The 25,410-nt window shown below is 36.8% G+C and overlaps 1 protein-coding gene across 4 annotated transcripts in view; it reads left to right on the top strand.

The window, feature by feature from the left end:
• Positions 1,055-25,410, top strand: part of LOC108633191 (teneurin-2) — a 755,039-nt gene continuing 730,683 nt past the window's right edge. For all 4 annotated transcript variants that reach the window (XM_018050074.1, XM_018050073.1, XM_018050072.1 and 1 more), the window contains exon 1: positions 1,055-1,139. In XM_018050074.1, coding sequence (XP_017905563.1) covers positions 1,094-1,139 — 46 coding nt within the window. In that variant the 5' untranslated portion in view covers positions 1,055-1,093. The remainder of the gene's footprint in view (positions 1,140-25,410) is intronic.

Raw genomic sequence — 25,410 nt, 5'->3', positions numbered from 1 at the left:
AACCAGAGAGAATTAAGGTTCTCGCTTTGCTAATAGCTCTTCTCCAACACCTTTCCTTCAAACATCTTGCCCTGCCTTTTATTTTGCCTTTCTTAATAAAACAAATGGAGAGAAACCACCTTTCCAACTTTAACCAGGAAACCTAGGTTTCTGCAAGTGCTCATATTGTGGTGTGGGCTCTTCCTTTTAAAGACAATTATCAAGACGAAGCATTTGTTTCTTCTTTTGTTTACCCGTGGCAGTTTGTCAGCAGTTATGATAAGTAGAGTTCCATCTGCCAGTAAAACTACGCCGCAAATTGCCGTAGAAATTAGCAGCTTTCATTTTTGCCTACATAAATAAATATGTGAAATAAATTGCACATAAACGCATCCTAAAAAAAATCACAGGTACACCGCACAGTTAAATGCCAATCAGACAAAACCAGAGACACATGGCGATTATCTCAGTTTTCAAACCTGGAAGATACACGAATGTGTTTCTAAATGAGAGAGGCAGTGTATCATGCTTGCTGAGATAAAAACAGAAGCTGCCAGACACTGCACTGTGGCTTTATTCTCAGAACCCTTTGCCTGAAACCCGCTCTATCTCTTCTCCCCCGTGTTCTCTCTTCCCTCTCTCTCTCCATCCCTCTCTCCGTCTCCCGCTCCCTCTCTCCCCGCTGCCTTTCCCTCGCTCATTGTTCTCTCTCTCCTCCTGCCTTTGATGCACATACGTTGTCACATTCCATTGACTCTTCCCTCTTCTCTGTTCTTACACTCAAGCTAGCGGTGCTTTCGCCAGGCAGCGGCAGCCTCTCCTGCGAGTTTTAGTCATGTGTGCAGCTCAGTTTGATCGAGCGTTCCTTTTCTGCCTTTTCACTCTTACAAAAGATTAAAAGGTGGCGTCACATTGCTCCCCTGTTCCTTCCCGCAGGAGGGACTTAAAAGGGACAACAAAAACTAATCACTTTCAATAAGCATTTTCTTGCTGGGGAAAAGAAAAGAAAAGAAAAGAAAAAAAAAAGGAAAGAAAGAAAGGGGGGGAAAGGCGGGGGGTGGATTTAGCGGTGTAATTTGAGACCGGTGGTGAGGATTGGGGCGAGCTAGTGGAGATGCTGCACGCTGCTAACAAGGGAAGGAAGCCTTCAACTGAGACAGGTAAGAGCGCCCATCGGAGGGTTTGACCGAGTGGCTTAGTTAAATCTCTGTTTTCACCGTTTTGTAATTGAGAAAGGCATCCGCAGCAGAAGCCGATTTTTCAGTCGGCTTCCTTTTGTTTAACATAGAAAGTACCTGTATTAATTTTGATGAATTAGAGCATGCAGCAAATTCAATTGAAAATAGATTTGTATAGTAAATGCATTTAAGCTGAATGATTTCTCCTCCGTTTTATTTCAGGGGAGAGATGAGAAAGATGATTTTGATCAGAATAGCACTTTGCATTTATGTGAAATTCTAAATAGCTAACGGGGGAAAATAATAATAATTCAATTGATCTTGTTTTTGAAGTCTGGGACTTAAACCCTGGGAGACAGCTGGCATTTGAAATTTTTCTTCTAACTGAACTTCTGCTGCGTTATAATAATTTTTCACCGGAGGTTTGAGCAAGGGTAGAGTTTATTTAAGTCGAGCTGCTGAGCTGTGTTTGGCTTGAATCTTCTGGGTGAAGCGCCGTTTCTGTGTCCTTAACCTGTGTCAGGTTGATGTTTCATATATGGAGATTAAGTGTTGTCCCAAATGAAATATGAAGTTAAAACACCAGGTTAAGTAGGGTGTGTGTTAGAAGAGGGTCCAGTGCATAATTAGGAATAACCGAATTATGACAGTTTGGAGTGGGAGTTAACTCTGGAGGTGCTGTTTGATCAGTCTTCCTGGATTTTAGGCGGCTCAATAATGAAGAGGGTAATTATCAGCCTCAAGTCAGAACTTTGCATTAGGACCTTAAATATAGAATACATGCAGACTTCCACTGTAGGTGGCTTTTAGCAATCTGTCCCTTTTGTGCGCGTGAATGAGAGTTGTGGATTATATTTGATGGCATTTCTCCTTTAAAGAGCTTCGGGATAAAGCTTAAAAGGCTCACATCTATTTTAACATTGAACAAACACCAAATGCAATACACTGTAGTCTCCTAGTGCCTGATTTTTGTTGCTGCTGCTGTTGTTTTAAAGTTGCGATCATTTGTTTTGAACCTCAGTCTCCGTTGATTTTATGCTCATTGCCTCTGCTGCTAAAATTTATTGCTGGCGTGAATGAATTGAGATTTGAGAATGCAAAAAAAAAATGTGATTAGCAGAGTTTTGAGTTAAGGATAACAACAGCCAAATGATATCCAGGTTTTTACCTAGGATGTTCCCTAAAATGTTTGAATTCATTTTCAGGTGATTTTGGGGAGGATTGGAAAAATCTGAATATTAAAAGTACAAAATTCTGTTAAAAAATACTTCTCTAGAATGAGATACAGAAAGGTGACTTTAATGCCTCCTCAAGGTTTGGTCCCAGAAAGAACTGCTAGGCTGTAGCATAGTTGAGTTCAGCAACCATGCATGAAAAGATATTTTATATATTTATTTGGTGATAAGATTATTTTCTTACCAAGTTTCCAAACAACTTGCCCCTCAATTCCTTACTCTGGTGTGTCTCATGTTTGCCAGACCATCTGCGCCCACAGACCATCTTGTGGGTGCAGCTCATGAATCCAGTTTTAGGGGGACACCAGGAGCTACTGAATGTTGGGACGTGGAGATCGAATCAACTAGAGGTCTCATCACACTTCATCATCTAGAGCTAATCGTCAACAGACATTCTCTGGAAAGCCCCTCATACAGGTGTGGGGAGACTTAATTTCTTCATCATGGTTAAAAGAGCGGGGTAAGATGTGGACAAGGGGGAGAGAAACGGCTGTAGGATGTTTGATATAATCATACCAATGGTAGCATAGTGAGTTTTTAAAATCACATAGTATGTCATTTCTTCTTTTCAACTTAAGAAACTTTGCAGAATCTCAAAATAGTTCTTCTCAAATTCAGTCCGTGTGTCTACATAGCTTTCTCTGATCAAGCCTTTTCTTTGATTCTCGCTGTAGCTAACCATTGAGTGTTTCATGCCGCTGTTGATAATAATGATTATTTCTTAAATAACTGACAAGTGTTGAGAAGACGGGCCAGGAGAAATATGTTGTCTGCATCATATGTGCGTTTTAATTTTATTTATGAAAATGACTACTTTGTGGTGAGGAGATGATAAATTTGAAGTTGTAGCTTGGCCGTCTGTATCACTGAACCACTGTCCTTCTTCCAGAGAACCAAATGGAACTAAAGTAGGCAGAAATAAATCAGTTGTAAACTGGATGGTAGTTCAGCATGCACTTTTTTAAGCAGATGGTAAGCCAAACTATCCTTACTCAAACTATCTGATTAATATAAATAGCATTTTTCTGACTTTTCCAGTAGATGTTGCTGGAGAGCAAAGAAAAGATCGTTTTTTGCAGGAAAATAAAGAAATGCAGTAGACTTAGAAAAGCCAACGAGCAAGATCCTTCTCCCCAAACTCCGCTGATAGCATTTTGCATAATTTGCTAATTAATGAATTATATTGAATCATTACCTTTTATGATGTTCTATAGAAAGCTATTAAAACGTGAGCTAGATTTTTAAATTATGAGATTGTTCTCCTTAGACCCTATACATAATGTCTGTTTGCTGTTTTCCGTTTTTAAAAAATCAAGTTAACTGCACATTACTATTCAGAACATTTCATCCCTGAATGCTAAAACCCTTTAACATGCAAATATGATGTCAGAGGAGGAACTGAAATAGAATACCCTGAGAAGAGTAATGATCAAACGCATTATAAAAATATGCACCAGTTGCCAACATGTAATGAAATATTAAGAAATTAAAAGCATGCAACCTCTAAAGTAATAGAATTTCATTGCTCTGAGACTGTTTTCCCACTGAATATTAAGTGCTTAATAGATCTCTCTGTTAAAAAATAATCGGAAACCTACATGGTTTGTCATGGAAGTTCTTTTATTATCTGATTTTGAAAAATTAGCCCAATAGGATTTTCTTCTGACTAGGAAATATAATTAACATTGGCTATTAAGTGCCAGGTTACCAAAGTAAAAGCCACAAGGCTTGATGGACAAACTGGGGCTGCAGAGAGCAAGTATCAGCGCTAGAAGCTGAGGGGACCCATGCTGGAACTCTCTGCTGATAATCACTCTGATAAAATGACAAAGACATCCCAGGGGAGCCCAGGACTGTAGTACCCAGACACAAACTGATGCAATTTCAGGCAACCAGTGACCTCTATCTATGGGAGTATTTATTTTTTGAAATGATCAATTCACCAATTTCAGTTGTGAAAGAGAAGGGTATATAATTTTTCCAATGCAAAGAGGGCCTTGGCTCTTACAAAAGCACATTCAGATAAGACAAGTGTAAACCCTTTGTGATAAAGCTTTCCATATTTCTTACCTTAAACAGTCCAAGCTCTTTTCTGGTGCATTTTTCTTATGCACTGAAGTCCTTCTTTGTCAGTTTTCATTCCTGAGGTGTGAAATGCTCCATAGGATGTTTTGATTTAACACCCATTCAATTCTCTTTACTGGGAGGAAAAAGCTTGCATTTAGAAGGCATGAGTGTCATCTACTCCTATTTTGTAATTAACACTATAAGTCCACTGGGGTAAGGTTGTTTCAACTTTTTTTTGCTTTGATTCAAATACATATTTTGTGCTTGACCCATACTGATTATTTTTTTCTCTCCGTCTTTAAATAAGAAAAGCTTTACAATTTGGTTGGAGTATTTGGTTTCTTTCTCTGGTTGATTTGATTCCTTTCTTTTGGTGTTTTCTGTTTTTCATTATAGCTATCAAGCACTGACTCTATTCAAAGCACCCTGTTAGATGTGCCCCAAAATATCTGTCCTGATAGCAAAAAATATCGGTCCTTTTGGTGAGAACCTTAGGAAATCAGAAGGTGCCGACCAGACCTGGAGAATTATCTAGTGGGTAAAAAATGTGCTGGTTAGTCCTGACTTTCTGTAGGAGAGCAAAGAAGGAAAGATCATTGCAAGTTGAGGGAAACCTGAGGATGATCACCTTTGAATCAGAAAGTGAAAGATGAAAACACAGAATAATCCAAATGAGCAAACTCAGAGGGGGCCTGTGGGCAATAACAGCAAAATGAATGACCAATGCCAGTAGGACTGAGAGCCTCAAATAGCAGACACTCAACAGTCACTGAAAAGATGTGATCTGGCAGCTTCTAGAGGAGTTTTCTAGTATGGGAGTCAGGGAGAAGTGCAGCAATGGGTCCATACTATGCCACTTGACCAGAGATAGTGATGCTAAAATGCTTGTTTAGGGTCCATTTGCTCTCCCATTAAATTGTGGTCCTGAGCAGCTATCGTTAGTTGTAGAATATTGTTTTAGTTTCTAGGGATATTGTAGAAAACACAGCGAGAATCCTTAGTCTTGAGGAGGGAAGCCAGTGAGTCATCTATTGCATTAGCCTAGGCATGGGTGGTAAGGTTGAGAAACACCGTCAAGGGAGGGGGAGGGACTGAGAGAGAGCCTTCCTGTTGTAATTATTGCAATCTCTTGTATGTACTGTAGATGTCATGGCCTCATTAGGAAGAGATTCTGTGTATATGCTTTTGTTTTCATAAGAAAAACCTTCACCATTCATCAGAGATGAGACCTGGAGTTTAGAGGGTGTGGTGTTCTCTCTGTATTATTAGTGTTAGGCTCATCTCCGGTTTCCTGACATTGACTCGAATGGGTTTTTATGATCTTTAAGGCTTAATTTCTCTGAAAAGGTATACACTGTCTTTGTTGAAATCAATTGCCTCCCTGAATTGCCCATGTGTCACTTATTTTCTGTAAACCTTGACTCACTTACCTTGAACTGGGAGATATCTAGAATATTTGACTGCAGTTCAGCTATGGAGACTCCTCTAACCATTCAATGGAAGTTTTGTGTTAACATATAAGATGTTCTCTGGCATCCGATAGACTTCATAAAGAGAAGCAGTGAAAATAATTATCGGCATCACTAAGGAGAGTGCCACCCTTTTTCTCAGAAATTGATTTAACTAGCCCATGCCCGTAGACAGGGTGACCAATGCCACCTCAGAACCAAGCTGTAGATGAGTGCTCTGCCTTGTCCTCCAACCACTTTAATCTAATTTGTTCCATTTACTTTTCCAAGCTTTTCATCTTCCCACCATTTTAATACCATCAGAGATGGGGGCTGCCCATGACATTCAAACTTGACATTATCAAACACAAAAGGCATCACTCAGACACTTGACTGCATTACAATGCAAGGGAAAAAAATAGATCCTAAAGGCTTAGAAATTATTGTTTCGTACCTTGAATGTAGGTGGATTTTTTTTTTCTGTTTCTTTCAATCTGTCTCATTTGACTGTTTTGCTTCTGTGTGTTTGCCGAGAGTACTAAAAACCGGGAAAAATTAGCACTCACCAAGCCGTAACGTACCCATCCTTCTGTTCTTTGCAGGGATGTGTATTAATACAATGGAATTTACAATTCTATGATTATCTGTTATTTGCTAGTCACCGACCACTTCCTGACGGAGTGCCAAAGCTGAGCCTTGCCCTGGAGCTGCTTCTTCACTGCTGCCATCAGATCTTCTGTCAGTTGACTGTGGCCAGACCTTTTTCCCGACTCACACATCTGCGGTCACTGCAGTAACTCTCTTATTGCTGGGTAGACCAGAAATCTATCGAATCCATAGCAGTCCTGTGTTTGTTTACCCATGAAATCTTTGTGTATGCATTGAGATAGAGGGGAGGGATTCTTAGTTAATATATTTATACCTCCCTTTACTTTCGATCCTGAACTTTCTATTCAAAGACAATTTACCCCCATATGTAAGACAACATTTGTGAGCTGAACAAACAGTGCTATCAGATTGAGGTGAATTGCTTCAGTAGTATCACTTCATGCATAGAGATTGAGTGTGCTGTAAAGCTCTGTAAAACAGCCAGCTACATGGTATCCTACAGGTTTAATATACTTCTCTAGCCTTGTACTTGGGAAGTTCTGTAATTGGAGACAATCTAGCTAGGAGAACTTTTTAAGCTATTGAAGGCTGAAATACAAGTTTTTGAGAAATGTGACTTTCTAGTCTTGAAACTGAGTAGATTACAAATTTCTCTTAACTGGACAGAGTCATTATTGAAGATGTAGAACAGTCTTGATTATCCAGAGTTTGAATTTCCAGCATAGGGATTATTCAGATTTCTTCCTGACTCCCCTGTCTTTTCTGTCACTACCTGACGTGAATCATTTCTCTAATCATTGGCACCTCTACTAATGGTACGGAAAGGCACGTTTGAACAGGAAAACCCAAACCTGGGAATTTTCCTTCAGAAGAGTGAATTATGTAAAAAATCTAAGTGGTAGGTTTTTTAAACTATTCATTAAAATTGACTTTTTTCTGGGGGTACCCCTCTTTTTGTTTACAAATGGTGGTTTATTATCGCTATCAAAATGCCAGTATTTTACCCACATGTTTAAGAGGCAAACAGTAAATCCAGTAGTCTGAATGATTCCAAGTACTTGGTTTCATTGTTTTGGCTTATATCATTCCCCTGCCCTACCACCCAACCAACTATTATTTTGAATTAACTGGTTGGATAGCATGCCTAGATGGAATTTTAAAAAGCCACTCAGATCAAGCAAGTATACCTTGTGTAAGTTATTGGGATTCTGATAAGCATATTTCTCTAGCATTAAATACAAAAGTGTATTATTGGTGCCCAAACCTAAGTTAATCTCTAACCCCAGTCCTATCTCATTTTCATCATCAGTGACTGCCAGTCAGTCCTTGATAAATTATTTACATTTAGGATTTGACCCTCTAGAGGTCCTCAAAGTCCCAAACAACTTTAAAGTCTTGACAAACTCTTATATCCTGGAATTACATTGAAATGTAATGAATTGAAAGGGTGGCTGGCTTTTCCGAGAGACTGTGATCGCAGAGTAGGCATGGACCTTACCAGCCACCTTCCAGTTTTGCAGAGTGTAGGATTCCATCTAGTGGATATTTTCACAGAATCAGATTTGATTTCCTCTCCTTTTCTTACACCTGAGTCATGGTTTAAACATTTTCAGAATCTTGCAGTCATATCTGCCATATCGTAACATCTTATCAAAGAATTCACTCTTCTCTTACACTATCCTGATCTGACAAATATGTCTATAAACAATTGGTTTCACTTGAGGTGCCTAACCCAAACTCACAAGATGTTTCAGTTTCTAAATTTAACAGGTAATGTAATGTAGCTAACAAAATAGATAATTTGTAGTGTAGTTGATCCAAATATAAAGGGCAAAAATGTTTTTCTTGATACTAAAAATATTTTCTTGTCCGTAGATAAAAACTGAGTTTACTAGAAAGAAATATACTTGAAGTTTTAGAACGTTGAAGTATGGTTGATGACGTAGTATAGTAACCATTAGTTTTCAATCCATATTGTAAAATGAAAATTTAAGCAATAATATAGCAGGCAAAACTGAAAATGGAAAACCTTGGTAACTATTAGAAAAATCATTGTCAAATCTAGTCATAAATTATATATACGTAGGAAATGCCTCTTGACATTCATACGCGTGTGCATTCCAGCTGTGCACCTGTATCTGTACTGATATTTGCACCTGTGTGTATAGTCAGAAGTAAAGAGAATGGTCATATTCCTAGCAACATGTAAGGTGGTTATGTTCCCGGCAAAATGCCATGTTTCTTGCTAGCTGACATGATTAATTTCCCATAATATGACATGCAATGTACTAGTTACCAGATGAACCACACATTACTCTTAAGGAATTCTGATCTAGTACTTAATTAGCAATTATTTTAATGTTGCATGTTTCACTCATGGATATATTTCATATTTGGAAACACTGAGAGAAAAAAATTCAAGGATTACCAAGCTATCAGAGCCCTCAGCTCTAAAGTTAACATACTTGCCTGCTCAGGAAAAGGTCTGGAAAAGAAACAGCATCCATGATTCGTGGGGAAGAAAATCCTCATGTGAAGCGGTCTGGTCTCAACTAAAACTAAATCTGGCGTTATGGAAAAGCCAGGCCGGTGAGACTAAATTCTCTGTTTCTTCTTACTGCTGGCAAGTCACAAACCAAACATAGGATCTGTTTGTATGATATTCACTTTTCTGTGAGTTCTGTATAAGTGAGAGCACAAGGAAAGTGCCATCAACATGCTTAGTATTTAATGTGGCCTAAGATATTATTTGAAAATATATGTAAACAATGTATGCATATTGTTCTAAAATGAAATGGGCTTCCCAAGTTGGAATTCTTTTCTTCTCAATCTATTGATATTTATGATGTATATTTCATGTGTTTATAGCCACATATCGTATGTGATTTATAGACACACACATAGTCTCTAGAGGTCAGTAGAATATAAGAAATGGGCAAACATTCACATGTAGATGAGCCCTAGAGATTCTAAAGATCATTTTTCAAATGATAAAATAATGATAGTCGACTAATGCCATTAGAACTAAAATCATTAATCAGTGTTAACAAAAAAGTCATGTCATTCTTGTTCCTGAAATGAAACTAATCTATTTATTTTAAGCACATTTCAGATACATGGACATTTACATGGCAAGAACCTTGACAGGAAAACCATGCTGTAATTACTTTATAATGGTTTATTATAAGACTATTTCTCTAAAATATTTTTGAAGACATTTTTAATTTTATTTTGTTCAACAGAACAAAATAGTAAATTGTTTTTAAACATTTGGCTATTATATCCAAAACAGTGTTTCTGTTTTAGCTGCTAATTCAGTCTCTTCCACTCTTAGAAATGAATAATTTGATAATTTATGTTTCAGTTCTATGTGTTCTAAGGAACTAAATGTCCCTGATGATGGGGAATGTCTTAGAAAATTGTAATTTATTTTATATATAAAGCTAAAATTGTTGACAGTGCAGTAAATTAGTGCACAGTTGAGGACGTTGATCAAGTCTTTCTCTAGAAAAGTCATATTCAAGAAAGTATAGAAAATGATGGCAGGTAACTCTGACCTACTTAACAACGGGATTGCTGGTGCCTCCTACACTCATCCGTGCAAAAGAAAACAGTGTGTCAGAGCTTCATGTTTCATCTGAATCTGAGATGGAATAATTATCATTTAATTTGAGGTTACTTGCCGTGACTTAGAACTTAATATGACTTGCACACAAGAAGATCACTCATACCTGGATCCAAGCTATCAATACTCCATTCCCATATGTGTCCATTTACACCATAGCAGATTGCATTCTTAGTTCAGTGTCTTCCATGATAAACCCTAATCCAAGGGTTACAAACACAAATGCCTAGAGGAGACTATTCAGATATAAGACAATAGAGATAATGGGGGACATTAAAGAGTCATTCCAAATTTAAACACATACACACACATTCAAACCTAACCTATGCTACCTAAATAAAACAAGACAAAAATCTATAAGCATTTCTATGGAATGTCACATGAAGTAGTTAATAGAAATTTAGGCTTAGAGGGGTTTCAGTTATCACAAAGACATCTCCAATAGATATTGATAAATATTTTTAGAATACTTCCAGTGGGTCATCTAGTCCTTACTTTGCTGCCAAATTATTAAATGAGGAAGATACAGTATATTTCCTACCCTCAAGGAATTTGTAATGTATTGGCTTGGCCAAAAAGTGTGTTTGAGTTTTTCCATAACATCTTACAGAATAACCTGAATGAACATTTTGGCCAACCCAGTAATTAGATACCTCCAAGACATCCTCTCCCTTGCCTCTATGGCCTCATATCTGTGTTCTTGAGCTCCTGCATCCTCCGTTCCATCTCTACAGAATTCCCTTCAGTCCTTCCAGCTTTCATAATTGTGCCTTTTCAAGTGCTCATCTCTGACACACCAGCTTGCCCTGGCTGACTTCTATGCGTCCTTTAGGTTTCAGGTTAAGTGTTGATTCCTCCCACAAGTTTCCCTGGACTATCCCTCCCTAAGCCTAAATTTAGAGCTCCTGCTCTGTAACCCTATAACAATGGATTTACCTTATTGTAACACTGAAACTCCAATACTTTGGCCACCTCATGCAAAGAGTTGACTCATTGGAAAAGACCCTGATGCTGGGAGGGATTGAGGGCAGGAGGAGAAGGGGACGACAGAGGATGGGATGGCTGGATGACATCACCAACTCGATGCACATGAGTTTGGGTGGACTCCAGGAGTTGGTGATGGACAGGGAGGCCTGGCATGCTGCGATTCATGGGGTCACAAACAGTCAGACACGACTGAGCGACTGAACTGAACTGAACACTGTTTATCATTTATAGAACTATTTGTCTACTTGTCCACACTCACATAATCTATTAAGCTCAGCTAAGTCAGGAACCATGTGATCTAACTTGTCCATGTATCATGAAGCCTAGTAAAATATTTGACAGCATAAAGTTTATGTAATTAGTATCTCTTGAATGACTTTAAATACGTAATTAATAACAAGACATTGATAAATTAAAAAGTAGGTTTCACATCTTCAAGAAACTGGGAAGGATTGGCATCCTTGTTTGAACTCAAGGATAGGTTCACAGTGGCCCCAAGTGTTACCTTTCTTCTGCTGCTTCTTATCTACCTTGAAATAATCCAGGTCCCTAAGTATCAGAACAGAACCATCCTTTTAGTTGGAAGGGGATGTACACTTTAGAGTTGTGGTTTTCACACTAGTCTCTGATCAGGGTCAGTAGACCAGACACCCTAAAAGCAATGACTCTCTCTGACTACTCTAGTGATTGGTTTAGGATATGGGCCCTTAGTTATCGGAAGTAGACCGTGGACTCTGAGCAATGTCACAGTGAAGATGGGTGGTTGCTCAGTATGAGACACTTTGCTAGGAATGGGAGGTCGGAAGCAATGATGCAGGGTAAATAAGTATTGATTTCTTTTCACTTGGGTCTAGGAACCTCACTTTGTGTGAGGATCTTCTTCCATCACATCATCCTTCCATACTGTCCTTTCCTCTTCATCATCTTAAATGTTTTGATAAAGTCTTTGAATTCTGATGTGGTAAGATGGAGTACCTCTAGTTACTTGAATGAAAGACCCTAATTGATGCCATTCTTCCTTTAACACCCCAAGACTTAGGTTTGCATCTCAGATAGGAGATTTCCCAGATTCCCACTCTATTATGTTCTATAGATGAACAATTTAAATGACCGAGTAGTTTCTAATGTCAGCACAGCCAATTCATGTCTACTTGGTATTTAGTTGGTTTTCTTCAGGTATGGGTAAACCATACCCCAAAGTGGAAAATTACTCTTATAGTACCCTGAAAAATGGTTAAGAGTGGATTTGGAATTAAAGAGTAGATAACTTTAAACTTTAATGACCTTAACTCAGTTATATTTGAAGTATTATTTTAATTTGAAAATGTATAATGAGTTTGGTGAGATGTGTGAAGAATATGGTAGAAAGTGCTTTCAGATATGGTATCTTCTTATTATTATTTTAGATCACCTTCTCCCTTTCTCATCTAGCCCCACGCTCACTGTCATTTATTTTTATTGTTGTCCAAAGGAGGTAGTGTATATTTTATAAGAAGTATAAAATGAGATTTTCTCCATATATTTATATGATTAAAGCAGCTTTGGCGCTATATTATTCAGAAAGAATAATGAACGTTTTAGAAAGAGCTAAAGCTATGTGATATAGCATGGAAGCTGATGAGAGGGCTGGCTATTATTCTACAGTTTGGTAATATTTGCTATGTATTTTAAGGGATTTTCTTTTTGAGTATTGTGTCAGGGAAGTTAAAAAGAGGGACATGTGGAGATTAATACTAAATCCTTTTATTCATCTCTGGTGAAAATTTAAGAAACTCAGCCACCAAAATATTTTCCTAAAGATCCATCGTCTTTCTGTATTGCACAAAAGCATAAACAGTTTTACAGCCATCCTATGAGTTCTTTAGATAACAATTTAATACAGTTGTTAAACAAATAATAAAATCATTATTTTAATTTATACTAATAAACATTCAAAGGGTGGTCAATTTACTGTCCCCCTGACTATACATATTAAATGATATGAGTTTGCTACTGTAACTTCTGTTTTAATTTTGTATGTATACCTTCTTACCCCAGTTTTATCCTTCTGTGAGTATAATGTCAGGGTGCCTGTTTCTGCCTCGTCTCCCTTGTCTTCTCCAGAGTGTCCTATTGCATCCACTCAGACCTCTTTTGTAGAAACTCTTAATGCCAAAAATAGTTTATATTTTCTCTAGAATAAAACAGAACATTTTTAGAAAAACAAGGTAATTCTTTGAAAAGTGGAATATACTTGCCATGAGAAATCATATTCCATTTATAAAGAATTAGAACCACATCATAACAGTCACAGCATCCCTCATTTCCAAAATATTCTAGAATGAGAAACAATAATCAGTATTAAAGTAAAAATATATATTTCAATTTAGTTAGATGATTTTACTTCACAAAAGTGCACGCAGTTACAAAAAATAGACCTTTGACTTTTAACTTGGGTTTATTTTGCAATTTTGAAAAATGCTTGTGGATTTGTTAATGTTAAGTTGGTAATTGTTGATCTCTGAGGAGGGGTGTAGCATCTTCAGTCTGAGCTTATTACTGTGTAAAATATGGATTGCCTTTACCCTAATGGCCTCTGAATCCTATTACCATCCCATTAGAGAGTGTGGGATTTTAGTAATTCTGTTGTTGTTTCCAGTGGGCAGTGCATATAATGGGGAAGGGCAGGGGTTAATGCAATTCATCTCTTTTAATACTTGTAACTCTGAGTCCCTTATCACTCACTGTGGTTTCATTGGAATTCCACTCCTCCCCTAACCGCGCCCCCCCCCCCCCCGCCCCACCTTCTTACTGTTATCTTTAAAGCCCAATATCTTTCTATATGGCTTTCCTTACCAGAAGAGTTTGGAGAAGGGAGTTTGGGGTGATTCGTCAGTTCGAATAGAATTTTAGCTATTAGATTTTCATAAACCGAATATAAATAAGGTGGTGCGTCAGCTTGTATGAAGCAGGCTGCAGCTTAGAAATGTTTTCAGTGACTGTCATTGTGCCAAGAATAGTATTGAAATAGCTCTTCAATCAAGATCATTTATAATGCCTTTTGGAAGGAGAAGCATGAGACAAGCGGGTCGGATCAATGCCCGCTAGCGTTCTGGGTATAATGTTTCCATGTGTTGGCGGAGACAGCTGTGTCCTGGGTCCTAACAGTGCTAGAGAGGGGAATTGGGAAAGATTTCAAAGTGATAGGAATTAGATTCCTTTAAAGAGAAGTTTCCAAGCAATGGTAAATTCCCTCTATATCAGCCATGCTCAGTAGACATACATGCCTGATTATGTACCCCTGGTTTTATTCATGAAATTTGTTTTTAGCTAATACAGCTTTTTTCGGAATAAATACGAACATCAGATTACTTCTCGGGATGTCAAAACAAATTAGTTTCCCACAGTGATGCAGTGAAAGGTGTAACTATTTTGCCTTTTTATATGTCAGAAAGCATTACTGGGACTGGGGGAATTCCGCTTTTTTCCCCTTTAGCCTGAGAGCCTAGTGGTTTGCAAAGGTCTAGTTTAATGCAGAAGCATGGTCACCTAGAGCTCCAGCACCCCCCTCTGCTGCCATTAATGAGAATCGCATGCTGAGATCCTAAGAGGCATCTGAGCTCAGAAAAAGGCAGGGAATGGCAGGAGGTGATCAAACCATTTCAATCTGTTGAAAGTGAGTGATATTCCCAGGGCTTATTGTTCACCTTCTCAGAGAATTAAGTTTCCATATGTTTCATCATAAATGGAATGAGTGTGCAACATAATTGCAACATGACAGTGTCTGCTGGTTAATGCAGTAGAAAACTGGTGTTTGGAGGCAGATTTTTTCTTCATGTTCTAAATATTGTGGTTACCCACCTGGTTATAGCTACTAGCCTAAGGTGGTGATGTTTAGATGTGGTGGCTTGATACAGAGTATCTTGCGAGTGTTTGTGAATATTCATGCATTGAGATGTTCCTTAATTTGAGATATCACTTCTCATATTTCCAGACAGACTGTGATATTATTTCTTTTCATCAGTGGGGTGTGTTGAGTGAAATTTATTTTAGAAGGTAATTGTATAGCCACAGGTATAGTTAGTTTTCATTCCAATGAATTGATATGAATAAGCATTGAAAATATATTATTTCCTTTTGATCTTTAGTTACAGATTATCTTTTCAAACTACTTTTGTTCCCACAATCACTTGGGGAGCTCAAAAAAGCAAAAATAAAATAAAATCTAATACAGGTACCTACTGATGTAATAGTCTTTTTAAAAGGCAGTGCACCCTGAGACCATTTGCTGACAATTATGAACCCCTGTAAGATAGAACCTACATGGAATCATTGCAGTTTTGTAAAGGATCATCTAGAGGATCCTGGTTATTCAGTAAGTGGAGTGTGGACTTCTGTTTTGCACTTATGTTTGAGTCCCATTTAATTCATCTCGTCTCTTTGTTCTCGAAACTTTCCTTCAGATCTGCTGATTTGCCGAGAAACGTAAAAATCAGGTGACACGAATGTTTCTCTCGATGAGGGAATAGTGCAGCATCTTTCCTGTCTTCATAAAGCCAAAAACTCTTCAGTGTCTCTTTCAGTGTTCCCTCAGGGCATAATATACACGCTATTTAACATTTGTTAGATACCAGCAAATCAGTCACGAAATTTGACTCTTGTTAAGCCTACATAATTTGGTTCTAAAAAACCCTACTATCGGAATTCAAAAATAAATGTGAATTTTTGTGAGGAAGACACAGCAATATTGAATACCACATTTTATACCATATTTCATCCTATGCTTTCTTGGCTACACACTTTCCAATAAGTTTATGATAGCAATAGAAGTCAGCACATTTATTTAAATATGTATCTTCTAACTATAAAAGTTGAATGGTCCATACAAGAGATTCAGGAAAAAACAGTGAGCACAATAAAAATCATCCATATTTTCACCCAAATCTATTTCTTAACCCTCTTCAACAAATGAGTATTTTAAGAATCAAGATTTTGTTTTACGCATTCATTATTGCACTGTGGGAATTCTCTCATATATTAAATAGCACTTAAAAACATTAATATTCTATGAAAGTATATGCCTTAAAATATAATGATTTAAGAGATAAATTTTATTAATTTTATGATTATAAAAATCTAGCTATATGCTTCATATAAAATAATTTGAAAAATATACAGGTGAAAACATACATTTTTAAATGCTATATAAAAAGATACTAATAATAGTTTCGCCTGTCCTTTTGATTATTTTGCCTATATAATAAGTAATATTATTTTTTAAATTTATGATATTATTTATATTAAAATTACATACTTTAAATTTATTTACTTTCCACAGATTTTTCTGCTTCATTTCATTTTTTAAAAAATATTTATTTCTTTATAACTACTCAATATTTTTAAGGTATGGTCAATTTCTGCTTGTCATATTCTTTACTCATATTTTACCCTAGTAGTTTTTTTATTGTGTTTTTTCACATGGAACTATTCAAAATCTTCATGTAATAAAGCTTTCTAATATTCCAGCTATCTTGAATTGGTTCTCAGCTTCAAAAGAATCCCCATTATAAGGTTCAATAAATAGGTACTATTTTCTTCTAGTAATTAAAATTTGTTAATAACATTAATTTTTAATCCATTAAAAATTTTACATATGTGTCAGATAAGGATCTATTTTCCCTTCAAAGTTAATCAATTATCAGCATTTTCACCTGTATTTTTTACCTATATTTTCAGTCTCTTGTGCAGTATAGTCTATTTTGGGACCTTCTGCTCTGTAAAATACACGTGTGTGTGTTTATATATATTTTTGCACTATTATTGTTATACTAAATTCATAGTAATAGAGGAATTTCTGTTTTCCTTTGTTTTTCTTTTGCTCAGAATGTCATTCTTATTTATTTTTCCTAATAAGTTGAATAAAACCATGATATTAAAATTTTAAGCATATATTTATATGCCTTAAATTCAATTTGTTTAAATTTTCAACCTGCTTATTCACTTTTGTGTATATATAGAACAGTAGGAAAATTTTACCATCTTCAACATTATTTTTCTCTTTGAGTCATTTATAAATGGTAGTGCTTTCTTCCCTCTTTTCTCCAACAACGTATTTCCACCCTTTTAAATATGTGGGCTCAGTGTTTTCATTTATTATTCCTTCATTTGTCTTAATCCGGCAATTTATTTTGGAATTTTATATAAAAATCCCTTATGCATTTTGCATAGAATGATGCAAGAAATTTCTCCTACATAACTTTATTTTCTTTTTAGAAAACAATGTATGTTAAAAAGTGCTCAATATATTAGTGTACCAAGTGCCCAGTTACATTCACTGAACCATATCTGCACCAAATAAAACACTGATGTACATTGTTGGTCTTTATCCATTTGTGTGTCAGCATTAAATGCATGAAGAAGTCTGAACAGTTCTGATTGCTCTAGCGTCCCCTTGGGAATTTTTAAAGATGTAATCCATAGAAAGTCAGTGCAGTACAAAACTCCACAAAGAAAGTGTTTCTTAGTGAAGTTAGTTTGAAAAATAATTCATATGATAGCCTTTTCTTGGCACTCTATAGTAACTTTTGTCATGTTAAAAGCTTGGACGAGTTCAACAGTAAAAACTTCTCTCATCTGTTTGAACCCAGTTTCTCCCAGATTTAATCAATAACATTGATTAAATAACAACGTTATTCAATCAAATAACATTTGCTATTTTTTTGGAAGAGGGGGCAATATTTGGTTTGATGGTTTCTGTTTTGTTATGGGGTAAATGTAATACGTATCACTCAACCTATAATATATATATTATATATAATATATGATATAATATATGGGGCTTCCCTGGTGGCTCAGGTGGTAAGAAATCCTTTTGCAATGCGGGAGACCTAGGTTTGATCCCTGGGTTGGGATGATCCCCTGGAGAAGGGAAAGGCTACCCACTCCAGTATTCTGGCCTGGAGAATTCCGTGGACTGTATAGTCCATGGGGTCGCAAAGAGTTGGACATGACTGAGCAACTTTCACTCACTCACATAATATAATAAATATATAGGTTGGGTGATAGTATTACATATATATATTATATATATATTACACATATATACAATGATAAGTATTACATATATGTGTGTGTGTGTGTGTGTATATATATATATAAAATGAGTATTATTCAAGTGGCATTATTCTAATCAATTTCAATTTCCGATGAGTCTTGCTACCTTTTGGGGTGGAATGAAAATTAGTTCTACTCAGATCTTTAGAGGCAGGTCTCGAAGCATTTCATTCGCTGAACATTTACTTAATGGTTAATAATAGTCTGGTTGCAGAAGGCGGTGCTGTATCATCATCATACAGAGTAGCTCTATGCTCCTTTGCAAATACATTAAGCTTTTTACAGATCAGTTTTTTTTTCTGTAAAATGGGGACAGTATCATTGCAGGAGCTTACACGCAGCAGCAGTGAGGCATATAAAGTCCTTAATACAATTTCTACACAGAGAAATCACTTACAAAATTATAGTTGGCATTATACTTAATAATCATTTACAAGAAAAATGAATAGGACATATTCCTTGCTCTCAAACACCCTAACAGTTGGTGCAATAAGAAGTAACAATTTCATAATGCTTTGCAATTGGCATGTATTTTATTGGTGCACTGTCAAGAAAGTGAGGAGGCAAATAAATGGAAGAAGAGACAAATGCAGTGAGGGAGCTGAAGTCAAGTGATACAGAGGTTTTCAGAGGGTAGTTATCGCCTGCTCCAGTGTTTGTCAAGCCAGAAGAAGGATTTTACCTTGGTTGAATATGGGAGGCTGTCACAAGTTTAGTTCCTTAGCTCCAAGTGCTTCCTGAGTTGGGCTTCTTTCTCTGCTAATGATTTGTGAGATATGATTCTAAAATCATCCCCAAGTTGTGAACGCCTTTGTGTCCTGTGGACCTCTGACTCATCAGTCCTTTCTTACCCACCTCCCCACTGGAGCACCATTTTATCCTCCTGGAAGTGATGTCCTAGCTCAGCAAGAACAAGGTAGAAATGTGGGTAAACCCCTCTATTACTTTAAGTCTAGACTACTGTAATTCTCCGTTTGTGGGTCTTCTAAGCTGTGTTATGTATAGAAGGCAACTTAAGAGTATAAGTGGCCTGGATCTTTCCCGGCATTTTGTCGCATCAGCATATTTAGAACCATCAGGTTAGCCATGTATCGGTTACCCATAAAATTTCACGTTGATTATGAAGTTGTTTGACTCACACAAATGGTCCCTCAGAGATTTGGTTTCATTCTGCCTGTCTCACGGATTTTCCTTTTACCAAACCCTGGTCACATCTAAGGACTTAAATTTGGAAGTTTTTGATATTTTCTGTGAACTTGAGATGAGCATATTAACAGTTAGGTTGGCAAGCTTTAGCTTTTATTATATTTTTAATATAAGCTATTTATTACTTCAGGAAAATACGTATTCTTTATAGATAGGAAAAACATGTTTCCTTTTTTGCGCATAATTTTCTTTTATATGCATAATTTTTCTGGCATAATGCCCATAATTATGGAGAAAATATGGGCTCAGATATTTCCCTATACATATACAATAAAATGTTTAATAAAATGATATTTATATCACACATGATTTAGTAAGGTACTTTTTAAGTTGGTGTTAGTGTGGTCTTTTTTTGTTACTTTAAAACTTTATTTTAGCTATAATATTTCATTTCATAAAATGTTATTTTTTTCATTTAGCAATTGTTCCTTAAATAAATATTTATCACTGTTCACTGTTTACATGACCCTACCCTAGTTTCTGAAGGAATACAGTAACAAATGAAACAGGCACAGCCCATGTCCCTATGGAAATAACCCTCTCTTGGAAGCTGTGGGAGCTCCTTTCATTTTGAAGCTCTATAAAAGAGATGATTTAGGATCTCAATTGAATCACTCAGGAATATTTGATCTAGCCCTCATTCTTTTTGTGCTAAGAATGCAAGTGTTTTTGTTTTATTTTGTTTAAAGAGGCTAGCCTCGGAGAAAGCTTCCCATGTTCTGCCATCTTTTGTAGGAATTCTTCTAGTTATGGTCCTCTAGCTTGATCCTCTTGTTATGAACATGCATTCTGCCTCTCTGCTTGGGCTCTTTGAAATAAAACTTTTTTTGGCGGGGTGGGGAACTGCATTGGGGGTTATAACCCCCAGGCTCTTTGCCAAATAGTTGTAAAACTCACCCACAACCATGGGCCCCTGGTCACTATTCATCTTTCTAGGCTTATGTCTGTCCGGGAAGAGAAGTTGGGAATCAAGAGTTAAATTAAAAATATAAATGCTTATTCCTCATCTTCACTCGAAGATTCCTGTATTGGCCTTTAGATGATAACACACTGTATGCTTTGAGTCTATCCATTTAATTCATAGGAACACTTCTGAAATTGAAAAAAGTGTCCCCAGTTACAGCTGTTTCTTTTAGAGTTTTGAGATAAACCACCATTGTAGATCTTTGCGTTACTGGACGAAAGCATTTTTGGAATGGGTCCCTGTATAGGAGGAATGCTTGCTACTTTCTTCTCTCTCACCTCAGGAAAACATTGGCAATACCATCTTAGTCATCTCATGCTGATGTTGTTGGATGAGGACCGCATGTAGATTTCGAGGAGACTCAGATAACTTTCTCTGCTGAAATGTGACTTCTCTCTTGCATATCTAGACTGTCGTGTACATTTCTTAAGTTACACATTCTCTGCCTGATAGAAAAAAATATTGTATAAAATAATTCAAAAATATGCAGTATTTAAGAAGAACTTAAATTCTTTAAATCTGCTAGTAGATTAGAAATCTGGCTTGAAACATCCACTGCTAAAATTAAACTGTATTAAGATTGGATCATACAATGCCGGGTTCCAAGTTTCTGTTTCTTTCTGTCTTTAGCCAACCAGTATAGAAGTTGTGTTTCTCATTGATGATAACATATGACTTTGCACCTAAATGTACTATGTGAAATGTGAATTGGAGAAAGCACATGGCTTTTTATTTTAATCTTTAAAATATATAATCTATAAAAATGTAATGTTTAATCTAACCATCACGGGATTGTAGTAACTGAACATGGTTCTAGAAACCTGAGTTGTTGTAAAATACGTCTCTCACTTGTAGATACTAGAAGTCAGCTACCATCAAGACAGAAATAGTGTTTGTATCCAGCTATCATTCTATAAGATATATAATTTTTGTGTTTTGTTTAATATAAAATCTAATGTTGTCATTAATTATAAATAACATTTTTAAACCCTAGACCTAGGGTTGAATGCTCTTAAAGTAACTGCGATTTTGTGGCATGCTTCAGTTTTTATTGTTACAGAGTCAAAGACTCAGGGAGAAAAAATACTTCAGTATTCTTTCATATGGAAAGAGATAACATCAAGCAGTGATTGTCTGCCTTCGATCATATATTGACAGATGGCTGAAAAGAGAATCTGAACAGTTCCCCAATATCACACTCTTTTTGATACACCAAAGTCATTGCAATTTTACTTACAAATACAGATTAGGAAGTAAAAGACTGATTGACTCTGGCAGTTTCAAATGCATTACGTTTGTTCTGACCCCAGCTCAAATGAAAATAGAATGATTCCAAACCTCGGAATGGTCCCGAAACTGAAATTACTCATTTGAAACTGCCAGGACTGATCAGTGCAAAATCAAGTTCTTCTGAGTCCTTCATTTGGAGAACATCAATTTCAAGGATTTAAGATAATCGTCTCACCTTATTATCAGATAAATCTTCCTTTACATAGGCAGCTACTGTCTTTCAAGATAGCGCCTCACTTTCTAAGAAAGGAAAGACAAGACAAGGTACTAGGGGAATAAGTGATCAAAATAAAAATTAGTGAAAATGAATCAAAAGATTTTAAGCAATAAAACTAGGTTTCTCAATCACTTAGAATCACAGAAATTCTAAAGCACCAAGAAATATGTAGCCCAAAGTTGACTTTTGAAATATGGGGAAACTAAGTCCCTGAGAATGAAAGTAATTTACACAGTAAAAAAAGGACGAGGAAGTTGATGAGAACTGACTCTGATTTTTGCTCCTGATCAAGATTTATGACATGAAATCCAGCATCAACAACATCCATAGTAGACAGGCCCATTCTGAAGCAAAAGGTTAATTTTCAAAACAATTAGTTTCTCAAAAAATACTAGCCCTCAAGCAATTGTGAAATATTTCTTGTATTGCTGTTCTCATTAGGAGAATAAACAGAGAACGGTTTGGATTTCTTCGGTTGTTTAATATTCCTTTAGCAATTTCAGACTTATTTGTGTCTGAGGAAGGAAGCCTCTTATATCGAAACATAACATGTAAGCTAACGGCTGGTTTTGACATTGAACTTCAGCTCTAGGACTGGTAAGAGTGTTTGCGCTTAATGTTTATAATGTACAAACAGATCCTTGTTAAATCCTCAGCAAGAACAGCATTTTATAAACCCTTCTCCGCCATCTCTCTGTTCATCTCCCTCCCTCCAAAAAATAAAGCAGGAAAAACTCCATCGCAGTCACTAAGCATGGGGATTATTGGAAAGACGGAATGACTGTTTGGTTTAAGTATAATTTCAGTGTGTAAATGTTCACAGCTACCTAAGGAGTTAACAGAAGGTGCAACCGCCCTACCCTTACTCAAATTTCCCTTTTGATATAAATTCTCCCCCTTGAATTCCCTTTGAATTCTGCTTTGTCCAGTGACCTCTGTGGTTTTCTAGTGTGATGGTAAGTTGTATGCCAGATGGCTCAACAACTACTGGGGTGATGAGGAAATAGCAGCACTAATTTAATGCTAATTATGTGCCAAACTGTTGACTATCATTATTTGAAGTAGAACTAAAGGACAAAATTAAGTAGCACCCCCATTTTCCAGATGAGCAAACTGAGAAAACGAAAAGCTAGGTAGTTTCTACAGGGTCTCATAGCTTGGAGGAAGCTTGGCTTTAATTCTGCTTTACACCTGTTTGCCCCCTTCTACCGGACTGTCTCCACTGAGCATACCCCTAGAGGCCTTTAGTTCCAAGAATCTCTAGATCGCATTCCCATTGATTTCGTTCCACTGGTGAATTTTCTGTGCAGATGGTAGGAGAAAAATATACTCAGAGGCACTGAGAAATCTCTCTTCTTCCATCAGGACTTCTGTGTTGGATTCCAAGGAAAGAGATCAAGGTGTTCTCCAATAATCAGTTTACCTTCAGAGGACACAAAACAGCTCCAGAACTAAGGCTCCCCCAAATATATGAAGAGGCCAATTCAAAGCCTTGCTTTTCCAATTCCACCTTTTAAAGGGAAAATGTCATAGACTTAGTTCTCTAGTTTTCAGCCCCCATCCTCTCAAACTTGTGAGGTTTCTTCTGTCTGAAGCAGAGAGCCTGGGGCAGTTGTCACTGGGGCGCAAAATGCACGTTTGAAATATCCCTTGGAACGTTCTAGGAATGGTTCACTTGATAAACAGAACAGATAAAACAGACATTGGACACGATAGGAGAAGGGAAGCAGGTGAGAGAAAGAATTACTTGTGTATGTGCACTCATGTTATCATATTTAAAATAATATTTTATTATTATATTTACTTTAGTATATATAATGCTTTAGTAGTATTTTATAGATTATACATGGTGCTATATTTCAGTATTTCTATAATATTCTGTATAGATCTCTCCCACCTTACCACATTTTTTCATAGTTACACACACACACACACACACACACACACTGCTCGCACTCTGCTATACGCTCCTCTGTGCTCATCACCCCCAAGTTCTCCAGTGCCCAGCATATTATAAATAGGCAGGAAATGTTGACTGAAAGAATGAATGAACAAACCTATGAATGACAGGAGGCAACGAGATTACACCCACGTGCCATGAGTTGCGATGCGTTAACCCCTCTTGCAGTCAGAGATTGCTTCATGAGAGATCCGTCAAGCATGAAGGAGAGAAGTAAAACTGGCACATGGACATCGTATGTAGGCTACTGTCTGTTAACTTTCCATTTTTACTTTACATACCAGGAGAGCAGATTGATATTGCATTTTAATTGTGTATATTAGAGGAAGGCATATGGTTACAACATTTTCCTATTTACCTTCTGTAACATGAAATTTGTCATTTTTTTTTCCCCAAAATAAAAGATTGAAGGGAGAGCGCCTGCTTTTTACACCAGTTCAGTTTTCTCCCGTGCAAAAGTCTCCTGAGATGTGTAACGAGTCAATGCCAAGATGATGCTGGCACCATTTTCTTATTGCCATGGTGATCTCCAGCTCTCCTGAAATCTCAAGGGAGACTATGGTATTTTATATAAAAGCAACTTGAATTTTGGTAATTAAAAAAGCTGGAAGGAATCATCTTTCTACATTTTGCCAGCTTGAGTAAATAGGGATACAAATGATGTCTAGGGAGGTAGGAGATGATTGCAGTTTATTAGGTGGGTAACCCCATGTTAGAGGATGAAAATCATCATGGAAGTGCTGTGTGGGGTATTTATGCCAATTCAGAGCCCTACTGTGAGTCTTAAAGTATTCTCATCACAACCTTCCAACAAACAGCTATTCTCTTTCCTGGCGTTGCTCACATTCTAAAATAGAGTTGAAGGTATGATTGTCAGAGTATTTTAATGTTGGAAGCACTGTGTAATATATGTAAATGTTGGCAGTTATCAAAGTAAAGGGAAAAAAAGTGATTCTCTTAAACTGGAAATTAAGTTAGACAAGCATAATTCAGACTCTAGGTTAATCACAGCCTCCCCCCATCAGGAAAGTTCTTACGTTAAGAGTTCTTTTGAACTTCATTTGAGCAACTGCGCTCTCCTAGAAAAGCCTCAAAGATTAAAGGGTTTTGTTTCACTTCAGAAGACACTGGAAATTATTTTAGGCATTCCTTTTGAGCTATAAAATGAGCACTTGGAATAAATGAACATAGAGGCAAACATTAAAGGGCAGAACATATATAGGGGAAAAACCAGGGCTGGTGGAAGGAAAGTGACTTCTTGTATCTTTGGGTATAACTTGGTGTTCAGTGTGAGCTGGGAAAGCAAGAGGCAGCTAAAGGTAGGGCTAGGGGTCCTCTTGCGTGTGTCGTCCTATTAGGGCAGCTAATTGTCAAGGGCAAAGAAAGAGAAAGAGTGGAACGATGCTCTTTAATTAGGAACTTTGCACAAATGTAGATTCCCCATTTGCAGATGGGCATTTTAATTGATTTTTACAAAACCACCTACACCTAATGTTGTGCAGTTAAAAATAAACCATGTTAACTCTCAAGTGCTGCCTCTTGCACATAACTAA

This window comes from Capra hircus, chromosome 7 (genome assembly GCF_001704415.2).
Source record: "Capra hircus breed San Clemente chromosome 7, ASM170441v1, whole genome shotgun sequence".
Classification (NCBI taxonomy): Eukaryota; Metazoa; Chordata; class Mammalia; order Artiodactyla; family Bovidae; genus Capra; species Capra hircus.
The sequence above is the reverse complement of the archived record's forward strand: the minus strand, read 5'-3'. Positions and strand labels throughout refer to the sequence as shown.